Source organism: Amblyomma americanum, chromosome 5 (genome assembly GCF_052857255.1).
Source record: "Amblyomma americanum isolate KBUSLIRL-KWMA chromosome 5, ASM5285725v1, whole genome shotgun sequence".
Lineage (NCBI taxonomy): Eukaryota > Metazoa > Arthropoda > Arachnida > Ixodida > Ixodidae > Amblyomma > Amblyomma americanum.
This window is the reverse complement of record NC_135501.1, coordinates 29165500-29178006: the sequence shown is the minus strand read 5'-3', so window position 1 is coordinate 29178006 and position 12507 is coordinate 29165500. Positions and strand designations below refer to the sequence as shown.

General features: G+C 52.9%; 1 protein-coding gene across 1 annotated transcript in view; it reads left to right on the top strand.

Moving 5' to 3' along the window:
• The window catches only part of brun (trafficking protein particle complex subunit brun), a 96639-nt gene extending 92513 nt beyond the window's left edge, over positions 1-4126 (top strand). Inside the window, exon 24 of the mRNA XM_077664699.1 lies at positions 3837-4126. Coding sequence (XP_077520825.1) covers positions 3837-4019 — 183 coding nt within the window. The 3' untranslated portion in view covers positions 4020-4126. The remainder of the gene's footprint in view (positions 1-3836) is intronic.
• Positions 4127-12507: the final 8381 nt, after the last annotated feature.

The window sequence follows — 12507 nt, the reverse complement described above, 5'->3', positions numbered from 1 at the left end:
GGATTGGTACTGATTACCTGCAAATGCTGCGTGCATGCTGTGAACATGTGAACAAGTATATGGTTGGATTTCTACTGGACGTCCATGATTATTTGGCGCCGGGTCACTCCTTTTGCATGCGTTTTTAAGACATTAAAAGCCGTCACTTTATGTAACTTAACTTGATCTTTCTCTGCTTGCTCGTTTTAATGTGGTTCCATCCAAAAATGTGTTTGCAGCATTAAGATTGCTTGGTTGTGGGGTCTGCAGTGCGGTCTGAAACAGGGCCGTTCCGCCAGCTCGCACCAAAGCTGCGGCCCCGAAGAAGAGCACACCGAGGAATAGCCAGAAGGCAAAGGTGTTTAGTGGGGAACTCCCCTACTGGTGGACTCCTCGGTAGAGCACTGGCGGCAGCGGGGCGAGTAACGCAAACAGGAGCAGCAACACCTTGACAGCTGCGGCTCCCAGCGCGGTCCACACCCATCCGACTGCAGTCCACCTGCATCGCCGTCGCCTCTCCTCTCCGAGCTAAAGATGAGAGATCGGGGAGAGGAGGTCCGCCTCTCTCCGCATTGTCCGCTGCCACTCGGAGGAAAGTGGGGGGGGGGGGGGGAGTAGTCGCAGTGTGCCACAACTCACTAAGGAGCCGCGTCTGCTGGGCGAGGAAAAAATGGATTCTCACACCCTCCCTCTCAATCGTGACCTCCACCTGGCCGCATCCTTGCACCGTTCCCCTTTGGTGGCGCCGCCCTGGTCCCTCAGCAGGTCCATGCCGTCGGACAGGAGGCTGGGCCCCGAGTTGGCTGGCTCTGCCTTCGGGGTCGCGGCCAAGGTGACGACAGCGGCATCGATGGCCGGCCTGTTCTGCATGCAGACAGCCCCATCCCTGGCTCGGCCTCGCATCGTTCCTGGAACTGCAGCCACCGCCGCCGGGTGCAGTGAGTAAAGTAGAAAGATGGCGCCCCACTCCCCGGCCGCGGGTCGCCAGCACTGCCCGCAGCGCGCAGCTCGAGCTGCATCGAACTTTCGGGGTCGAAAATCAGGGCAGCCAGCGTGGTCTCGGTCCGTCCAAGCGAGCGTCTTGCCGTCCTCCATGGATAGGAACGACGCCGGCTTGTATCTGCATGGGCCTGGTTCACTGGCACGAGACCTCTCGTGTCAGGCTACTCTGCAGTCTGCAGGTTGTTCACTTTCGGCGATCTCGCCGAGCTCGGATATTGTTCGTCTGAGTGTAAGGACCTCCTCACATAAGGGCTGCCCATGCGTGAACTTGTGCGCCTGGCGTTTCTTCGTTGTCAGCTCGATCTCGAGTTAGGTGTGCGCCGCCGGAGCCGCTGAGGGTGCAATCACACACGCGTTCGGCACTTCCCTTTTTTTTTTTTCACTAAGCTCGAGCATTTTAGCGATACCTACGGAGTAGCCGTGTACGTAATCTCACATACGCAATATTTCCAATCCTTCAGCGATTTCGCTGGCTGTGTGTATTATAGCGATGCGTTTAGGGACTTCCCTGCATTCAGCTTACTTTTGTGCCTTCCGGCGCGTTTGCATTACAGTTATCAATCTCGCATATTCAGGAGTGGTTTGATATCGCCATCTCGATTTTGGCACCTGCTCACATGCGCGGAATAATGTTTGTGAAGCGCTCATTTGACTCCTCTTTTACCTGGCATGCTTTTTGGCAAAGCTCCATCACCAGTAACAGCAGGAAGCCTCCAACTCACTCGCCGCAATACCAGCCACACTAGAGTTAGTGCCAACCACACTATACAAGTGGCTTCACAGCGCAATTCGGCCTGACTTGTTGGAGGCTTCGTCTCTTCAGTAAGGCAGACATGCTACGTGCTACTCGCTCCTGACAAAAAAAATGGGTCTTCTTACTGAGTCTTGAGAAGCTTTTGTCTGCTGAGGGGGATCGGGCCCACTCCAACGAGGTGCACGTGCTCTCGGTGCTTCGCAGATGGGGTGTTCCTTGCTATGAGCTCCTTCCGCCTATCGCTTGGGCTATCGCTTGGGTATCAGTAATAGGTGCTCGTGAAAGCGCATCCACGACAACACATTCGCAGTCTCCTTTCATTTTCATGCCGCTACATTTGCACCTAGGCTTCGAGAGCTCTCGAGCAGCTGGTAGTGGCAAGTGTTTACGGGCCACGGAAAAATGAGCCTGGAGTGAGAGCGCTTTGGCGGCGTTTTCATTCCGCATCCTTCGCCCTACACTTTGCGCGATTATAAGCCAACTGGCAAGGCACATTTACTGCATCTGCGGGCGTCAGCAGAGCTGGGCTGCGGGCCATCATTCCGTTAGCTGGACTGACTGGCTGGCTTGCTTGAGTGGAGTGGGTAGGGCGGCTGTCGCAGACTGGCCGTGGCGGCTAGTGGAGTAGCTCAAGATCTCATTGAGAGAAACTCGTTCAGCGTACCACACCTTCAGTCGCACTGGAGACGCATCGGAGCGACATTGTCCGGAAGCCTCTGCCACCTGGCCTGGCTTCACATACTGGCCAGGATTCCCCAGTGCAGTAGCTCTGTCGGTAGCCACACTTGCGACTTCATTCATGGACCTTGCAGTGCCGCATCTGCGGTACGGCTTCCTGCTATTCTCGATAAGCTAGCCTCTCCTACTGGAGCTCCAGAGGGCCCCCACGTTGGCTGGCATTGTGTAGGGTCTGCAGTGTGGTCTGAGACAGGACCGTTCCGCTAGCTCGTACCACAGCTGTGGCCGCGAAGAATAGCACACCGAGTAGTAGCCAGCAGGCAAAGGTGTTTATTGGGGAACTCCTCAACTGGTGGCCTCCTCAGTAGAGTACTGGCGGCAGGCGGGTGAGGAACGCAAACGGGGTGGCGTCACCTTGACAGCTGCGACTCCCAGCGTGGTCCAGACCTGTCCGCATCGCCGTCACTCCGTCATCTCTCCTCACCAACTCCTACGCTGCCGCCGAAGAAGAGATGGGGAAGAGGAGGTCTGCCGCTCTCCACGTTGTCCGCTACCGCTCGGAGCAAAGCCTCGTTGGGGCAGTGCAGTCTCGGTGTGCCGCGACTCACAAGGGAGCTGCGTCTGGCGGGCGGGGAAAAAATGGATTCCCACAAGGTATTGTGCACAAGGTATTAACCGGTACTCACCTACGGGGCACAAGACGTGGAGGCTAACGAAAAGGGTTCAGCTTAAGCTAAGGACAATGCAGCGAGCCATGGAAAGGAAAATGATAGGTGTAACATTAAGAGACCGGAAGCGGGCAGAGTGAGTGAGAAAACAAACGCGGGTTAATGACATCCTAGTCGAAATCAAGAGGAAAAAATGGGCTTGGGCAGGGCATGCACTGCGAAGGCAAGATAACCGCTGGTCCTTAAGGGTAACGGAGCGGATTCTAAGAGAAAGTAAGCGTAGCAGGGGGCGGCAGAAGGTTAGGTGGGCTGATGAGATTAAGAAGTTTGCAGGCAAAGGGTGGATGCAGCTGGCAAAGGACAGGGTTAATTGGAGATACATGGGAGAGGCCTTTGCCCTGCAGTGGGTGTAGTAAGGCTGATGATGATGATGATTGCCCATCAAGCTCTTATGACCACACTCACGTGGCGTTTTGGATATGCCATTAAGTGATGTATACATTACCTCATGAAGTCACTGCGGTATAAAGCTGCTGCATCTCTGTGTTTTTTTTTTCTCTGTATTGCCAAAGCGCTAGCATTTGAAGGGGTGCGCCTGGCCATTCATTCCCAACCTGCGAACACTGCAATGCTGGGAGCACACCAGTTTTCTTCCCTTGTGCGTGTGACCAACACTTTGTAGTGTGAAGATGCTTTCAAGACCGTCAGTGCTGTCTTCATGGTGTTGACAGCGGCAGCGCGGCTACGCTTTGCAGGTCGAGCCGGGTGCGAGTGAGGCTCACGAGTTCACGCTGGCCTTCCTACTGACGGGCGTCTACAAGCTGGAGCTCAGCTGCCGTGCCCAGCAACAGCAGCAGCACCCGCCGGTCGGCCTCAGAGATGACGAGCGCGTCTGGAAGTGCTGCCCACCCATCGAGGTCACTGTGGCACCACCTTGAAGCGTTCTTGGGTGACTGCACCGTGTGGCGTCATGTAAAACAAACTCTGAGACCCTTTAATATTGTTACTGTGTGTGATAAAATGTTAATAAACAGTTAATACGTGATTTTTTCTTTGGCATGTGCTCCACTAACTCTGCTGCAGTAAGTGCCCCTAAAACGATATGCAGCGAAGGTAAGTCAAGCAAAAATTTTTCAATCTAGCTTTGATGTAGCGCTATAGATGTTGGCAATTAAAAGCAATCCACCTCAAATTGACTCTCAACTTACGCACCAGAATGAGTCAGAAAAATGTAGGCCTTCTGGACTGGTATGAGGGCACCACTGCACCGCTACACCAAGCGCCACCAATGGTAAAATCAAGCATTTTCCATCTATTCTGTCTGGCGCACAGAGCGAAAGTAGCAGCACTAACCAAGAGTCATTAGACGATTTGAATATGTTAATGAGTTCTTCAAAGGCAGCTGTGCGGAACTTGGTCCAGGTTTGCAGAGCGCTCAGCTTGTCTATGGCGTCTGAGAATAAATTACTGGTGCTGCGGCTCCTTATGAGAAATATGAAACTGAGGCAACCTGCTGGCTGCAGTCGGAAGTCAGAAGCCTTAAGATTTGGGCGAGTTGGTTCTGCATGCTTTTGGAATCTGCCTTTTTCACAAGATTAGGGCCCTCCGGGGAGTGGCGGAAATTAATGTGATACTGGTTGAAAGCAAACGCACGTGGGAGAGACAGGAGCGATCTGGTTCCGCATGGAGCCAGCTACACCTCTGAAGGGGCAAGTTTGTGCTTGGCAGTTGTCGCATGCGCCTATCACCAACATGAACTGCGCATGCACAGTAGTAGCTGGTGGTTTTTTGTATTCGACCACGAGCTGGAGGAGAAAAGGCGTGCATGCGCAGAGCGGTCTTGTGATAAAGGCGGATTTCATTTTCATGACCTGTCTGTTGTGTGTGCTGAAATTCCGAACTCCTTGTCAGCTTTTCTGGCTCGAAAAAACACCCTTTACCATAGCCAATCCTAAGGGAAGAAATTGAGTGCAGCACTGAAGACTACCTGGCACAGTGCATTTTACTTTCCCGTTCACTACCTGCAACATAGGAGCCTGTATTGCGCCTGCAAACCAGTAGCTTGGCAGAGCTGTACTTGATCCCCTTATCATGACTGGAACGTAAACCAGAAACATAAAGGAAGGGCTCGGCTGGGGCATTATTCTGTCAGTAGGTGCTTCTAGCACTGCACCCGATTTTCCTTCCAAAACAGGTTTGGCACTGATCCGGAGTTCCCGGGTTTGAACCCGACCGCGGTGGCTGCGTTTTTATGGAGGCGAAACACTTAGGTGCCAGTGTGTTGTGTGATGTCAGTGCGGTCATGGAGAGCCCGCGGGTGCGGCATTTCACGTCGACGGCGTGAGATGGCGCCACCGGAGCACTGGCTGTAAAGAACCCGCGACATACCCGCGATACGCGCTGCATTCGCAGCGCAGAAAAAGCTGTGTGCATCTGGTGTAACACCGAAAATCGGACGTCTGCAGCTCTAATGAATATTTTCTTAAAACCTACCTCTCAAGGCAAAGAGCCCAAAAAAGGTGGAAAGGCGGACATGCCACAAGTTTGGGCGAAGATAAAGCCGACCCGACGAAGAGACAAAAATGCCGTACGACGATCCGGTTGCATTTCTAAACGCAGAGCTCACAAACAGGGCAGAAGTAAAATTGTGGATGAGTAAATCGCTTAATTTTCAATCAAAATTTTTGATCCACGTCCAGGCGCAATCACATTCACTGTTAAAGTTAGCGAAACAATTCCGGCACGCGTACTTACGCATCCTGAACAGAGATATCCCGAATCGACGAGGCTTTATTTCATCAAATTTAGCTTTTATTTTCCAAAGTACACATTCACTGAAATCTAGAAAGATAATTCCTGCCACGGTGATGGCATTAGTAGGCGGTCACGGCGGTTCCTAAAATGCGCGAAATTTCGTAATACACCTGCAAAAAAAAAGGGGGGGGGGAAATAGCACCAAACAATTTTATTGGTACAGCAAACGGGCAGTCACCTCCTTCTCAAGGTACTGCTTACGGCTGCTACGAGAGAAGCACTATGAACAATGGCTTATCTTCGTGTGCAATTTCTTTTTACGTCGTTCCTGTCGCAATTGGTTCAGGCCTTTTACATAAAAGTGCAGCCCTGTCAGCACAGAAATTCATCAACTCTGCTGTGAGCTCATCTGCGTGCTGGCTGCAACCTAAGGCATAACCAAAATTTGCCTTCACAAGCAGCATTACATCTACTATGCTGTCACTGCAGAGTTCCTCGCGGCTGAAGAAAACAGTGAATATATCCTCTAACTTCTTCACTGCCCGGAAAAGTTCTTGCGAAGGATACAACAAGCCTCCCTTGCCACATATCACTGAACTCCGAATTTCTGACTTCCTTATTGGAGCTTTCCAATAGGCTTTGCAGTGCGTGCAGTGATATCGTGTCAGAAACTTTCGGGCAACATACCCTGCATGACATATAATGTATAAGGCGGTCGTCCCTCTTCTGCTCTAGATACTCTCTGTGCTCAGCAGGAATACTCTGAAGCATATGCGCTCGGCTGAAGCTAGGTTGCCTTTCTTGATGGGCTGGTCGATTGCAGCAACCCTGTCTTCTTGAGCAGGAGCATCGCACGCGTCCAGGAGAGAACTTATTTCTCCACTACCTCCATTAAGGTCAGCATTGCCTGAGCGCACTGTCTTGGCAAGATTGTAAAACGGCAAGCAGTTGACAATTAGAAACTGTGTTGGTGTTCGGTGGTCGCTGGACCCGCACGATTGCCTGATTATGCCAAATAAATTGTCCAGCGGACCCTGGCTCAATCAGGATCTCATGATGTACTTGAATCCCTGGCTGGCAAATTCAGCGTCTTTCCTCATCTTTCGGCACGGTAAACAACGACGGCTGCTTTCCTTTAGTGCACTTGTAGCCGGTTTGACACCCGCGGGAGCAAAGAAGTGTCTTTGCCGTTGACGGTTCCAACTTTTCACGAATGAAGAAGGCAGCCGGCGAAACAAACTAAAATGATGCGCTGAAAAAAGGAAGCAGCGGCGGCTGCGTTTTTTTTTTTTTGAGGAAAAACGCTAAGGCGCCCGTGTGCTGTGCGGTGTCAGTGCAAGTTAAAGATCCCTAGGTTGTCGAAATTATTCCGGAGCCCTCCACTACGGCACCTCTTCTTCCTTTCTTCTTTCACTCCTTTATCCCTTCCCTTACGGCGCGGTTCACGTGCCCAACGATATATGAGCGATACTGCGCCATTTCCTTTCCCCCCCAAAAAACAATTATTATTATTATTAAGCCGCAAACCATGCGTGAACAAACGTGCGAGAGGCAGCACATGGGCACCACCAACAGCCAGCCCACGCGACTACAGCGCCGCCGCTAACATCCGGGTCCCGTCCGCACTCGCCGAAATGCATGGGGCGCGCCGGCAGCTGAACCCACTACCCCCTTCTAGAACACTATACCCCTCTTTCTGAAACCGCGTAATGCGCAGAAAACTCGCCAAATCGCTCGCTCACTCACGGCCGACAACCAGTGTTGCCAGAATATTGCCACGAATCTGCAGTGTTCATTCTTCACAGCTGCCGGCACGCCGCTTTATCGCTTTGTTTGCGATACAAGACGCGACCAGATTTATCTCGATTGATCGCATCCAGGCAGAACTGATTCTACATTGTTCCAGAATGTTCTATTATTTGCGCACTTTATCTCGAAAGTTCGCTACCAGCTTTAAATTGAGCACGGCCGACAGCGGCGGGCATTCTGTTCGACAACCGCCGAGTACGCATGTTGCTACGCCGCCACAGAGTCATTCAGTCTATTGTGGGCGCAAGTCAGCCCAAATAGTTTTGATTGGAAATCATTTTCGCAGCCTTTCTGCTCTCCGGACTGCAGTCACCCCTTCGCGACATCTGGTGAAGGTGATGGGTAGCCTTCCATGTTCCGGACGCCCCCTTCAAGTCGTGACATCAGCCCTGTGCGCTTCGCACCAGAGGACGATCCAGCAGTTAACCGAGCCAGCAGACATGTTCAGGGAGAGGAAGCCTGAGTTCGGGACCCTGCCGGTCCGCACCCGACAACGAAAGGACACTGCTGCGAGCACCACAACCTCGTCAAAGGTGTCGACACCTATCATACTGCAACAGCCGCGGGTGCCGCCAACTTTCTTTGGGTCCCTAGGCGAATACCCCGAAGGATGGTTGGACCAATGTGAGCGCGTGGCATCGTTCAACAAGTACGTTGATGCGGCAAAAATTGGAAACGAATTTTTTTCACTGGTGGGCTCAGCATGTCTTGGTACGAAAACCACGAGTCGTCCCTAACCACATCGGAACTATTCAAGAAGGAACTTTTGAAGGTATTCACCGGTGCCGTGAGGAAAGAAGCAGCCGAACGACTCCTCGACTCCCGAATCCAGCTTCCGAACGAGCCCGTCCGCGGTTGCGTTGAAGAGATGAAGCGCCTCTTTCGTCGCGCCGACCGCGAGATGACCAAGGAAAGGAAAGTTCAGTTTTTAATGCGCGGCGTAAAAGAACAACTCTTTGGCAGCCTCGTCCGCCAGCCGCCAAAAACAGTCGAGGAGTTCATGCAAGAAGCCTGCACGACCGAGAAGTCCCTGGACGTCCGGGCTCGGAAGTACAACCGCCCTTCTTCTGTCTGTGGAATCCGTCCGGACACAACCACCACCAGCGACAACTTGCGGGATGTGATCCGCGAAATCGTCCGCGAGGAGCTACGCCGATTACTGTCATCCTCCGCACAGCCCGAAACGATTCTCATTTATGTGGTGCGGGAAGAAGTGCAACAGGCACTTGGTACCCTGGCAGACACAGAACCTACGCCGCTGCAGTACGCACTCCTCCCTCCAACGACACCCCCTACGTCCTCTCCAAGATTAGCCACTTGTTCCTCAACACCGCCTCCCTGCCCCCGCCCACCCAGCCGACGATTGACGCTCAAGCCCCAGGAAATGCGACGTCTGGAGGACTTCCGGCAACCGATCGTTGTGCTTCCATTGCGGTGAGGGCAACCATATTCTTCGTCACTGCCCGTACCGACGTATCGGTCTTCGAGGATTTGCCGTTAACGCCCCACGACCACGCTTCGGACAACGTCCGCAAGAAATCGACGAGTACCTACGTCGACATCAGTACTCGCCGAACTGCCTTTCGCGCTCACCATCGCCTGCAACATCGCGCTTTGCGTCGCCACGCCACAGCTACGCAGCCGCGGTACGAGGAACGTCTCCCAGCCCACATAGGGGAAACTAAAGAGAGCATCCTCTGGAGGGGAGGTTGCTTCCGAGCGAAACGCCGAAGATCATCCAACGACCATGCCGTACTTAGACCCCGCCCCCGACACGCCGACGCCGCGCATAGAAAACAGCCTCGACCACGACGCGAACCGCCTTCAAAACGACGCCGCTACCAAGAAAATCATTGACGACACATTCTACCCAAGATTCCCATACCCGAGACGAAGCCATGACGCGACGCACAAGACAACGTGCAACGCAAGAGCCAGGACGTCCGGCTTAAAGTAGTTATCGACGGCCGGAAAGTTACCGCTCTAGTCGACACAGGAGCCGATTACTCGGTGATGAATGGAACATTCGCTGCGCAGCTGAGGAAAGTCACGATCGCTTGGGACGGCCCACAAATTCGCACCGCAGGGGACCACCTCATCACGCCATCAGGACGATTCACAGCGCGAGTGGCTTTCAAAGGACGCATCTATCCTGCGACCTTCGTTGAGCTACGGCAATGTTCCCGCGAAGTGATCTTGGGCATGGATTTTTTTAATGAGCATCAGACGATCATCGACCTGCGATCGAAGCTGATCGCGCTTTCGACGGACGAGGCCACCCCTGCGATGAGAACTAAAAAAAATCACGTTGCCCTGGGTGTCCTGGAGGAAGAAGTGAGCGTCCCACCCCGTTCAAGTGTTATCCTGACCGTAGGCGCCACGAAAGCCATTAACATTGAAGCCATCATTGAGGGGAACATGCAGTTGCTTCTTGACCGAAAAATCAGCATCGGAAGAGGCATCGCCCATTTCCGCAATGGCCAGGCCGAAGTACCGTCAGCGAAGATTACCGGCACATTAACACCGGAACGACGATTGCTTTCTTCGACGAAATATATCTGACGTACGAGACTCTTTCGCCCTCTCCGACCCATCCGCAGAAGATTCGCGTGGCCAAGAGAACTCGCCCACTTTCGACATCAACCGAGCCCTGTCCCGGAACAGACAAGACCAGATCCGCAATCTGCTTCGTAGCTAGAGCGAATGTTTTTCGTCATCGCCGTAGGTCCGACAAACGCCAATTGCCAAGCATCACATTATAACCGACCAGCACGCCCGACATCTCCGTCAAAGCCCCTACCGTGTGTCGCCGCGAGAACAACAAGCCATCCGGAACCGAGTGGGAGAAATGCTTCGCGACGACGTCATCCAGCCTTCAAACAGCCCATGGGTGGCACCGGTTGTTCTAGTGAGAAAGAAAGACGGCGCACTTCGATTCTGCGTTGATTACCGCCGCTTGATCACTTATTAACATATCAAAGCAGGAAGGACATCTACCCCCTCCCCCGCATTGACGACACACGGGACCGGCTTTGCAATGCCAAGTATTTTTCATCGAAGGACCTCAAGAGTGGCTACTGGAAAATTGAGGACGATGAAAGAGATCGCGAGAAGACCACATCCGTCACTCTGGACGGCCTCTTCGAGTTCAAGGTGATGCCATTTGGTCTGTGTTTCACACCAGCGACGTTTCAGCGAGTAATGGATACAGTGCTGCCACGCCTGAAGTGGCAAATTTTTCTGGTATATTTAGATGACGTCGTTGTCTTCGCCTCGAGCTTTGAAGAGCACCTCAAAAGACTTCGAACAGTACTAGACGCCATCAAGTCGTCTGGCCTAACCTTGAAAGCAGAGAAGTGCCACTTTGCCTATGAAGAGCTGCTGTTTCTAGGCCACATCGTTAGCAAGTAGGCAGTATGCCCAGACCCGCAGAAAACAGCTGCTATTGCACAGCTTACACCGCCGGCCGATAAGAAAGCAGTGCGGCAGATTCCTCGGACAATGCGCATATTACCGACGCTTTGTGAAAAACTTTTCGCGCATCGCCGAGCCCCTGACCCAACTGACGAAAAGGCAGATGTGTCATTTAAATGGGAAGCGCCGCAAGCAGAAGCCTTGAGATAACTTCAGCGTTGTTTACAGTCCCCACCGATCCTCGCGCATTTTGATGAAAACGCCGATACTGGAGTTCATACCGACGCAAGCAGCGTGGGCCTAGGCGCCATCCTTATTAAAAAAATCTACAGGCTTGAGAAAGTGATCGCATACACTAGCCATTCTCTTTCCAAGGCCGAGGCTAACTATTCGACAACTGAGGAGTGCATTGCAATCATCTGGGCTACGTCGAAATTCCGCCCTTACCTGTACGGACGACAGTTCAAGGTGTTCAGCGATCACCACGTACTGTGCTGGCTTGCCAATTTAAAGGACCTCTCTCGCTGCCTCGCTCGATGGAGTCTGCGCCTCCAGGGGTTTGACGTCGCCGTTGTTTACAAGTCCGGACGCCGATTGCCTCTCACGAGCCCCTGTAGATGCACCGCCGCCTGACGATGATGAGGACGCCTTCCTGGGACCCATGAGCCCCAGCTCTTTTACACAACAGCAACGCTCGGACTCCAACCTAAAACTCCTCATTGAGTACTTGGAAGGCAAGGTTTCTTCTCCCCCCGCCTCATTCAAGCGAGGACTGTTTTCCTTCTGTGTACAGAATTATGTCATCGTGAAGAACTTCGCAGCGAACAAAGCCTATCTCCTTGTTGTACCTGCTTGTGTCCGCGAAGAAGTTCAGGCTTCGCACGACGAGCCGGCAGCTGGACATCTCGGGTTTTCTCGCACTCTCCGCCGCATTCATAACAAGTATTACTGGCCCCGACTATCTGCCGATGTCGCACATTATGTGAAAGACTGCCGAGATTGTCAGCGACGAAAGACGCCTCCCACCCGACCAGCAGGATTTCTGAACCCCATTGAGCCTCCCTCATGGCCATTTCAGCAGATCGGCATGGACTTGCTTGGCCCTTTTCCAACGTCAACGTCTGGAAATAAGTGGATCATCGTAGCGACCGACTACCTGACCCGCTACGCCGACGCAAAAACCCTACTGAACGGAACAGCAGCAGAAGTCGCCAAATTTGTCGTGGAGTGCATTCTTCTGCTATACACGGCGATCTCGATGTGCTCATAACGGACAGAGGAACAGCACTCGCGGCGGAACTAACGCAAGCTATCCTGCGTTAAAGCCCAACCAGCCACCGGAGGACAACTGCATACCGTCTGCAGACCAACGGACTGACTGAGGGCCTGAACAAAAACATCGCCGATATGCTCGCCATGTATGTCGATGCCGAACACAAGACCTGGGAC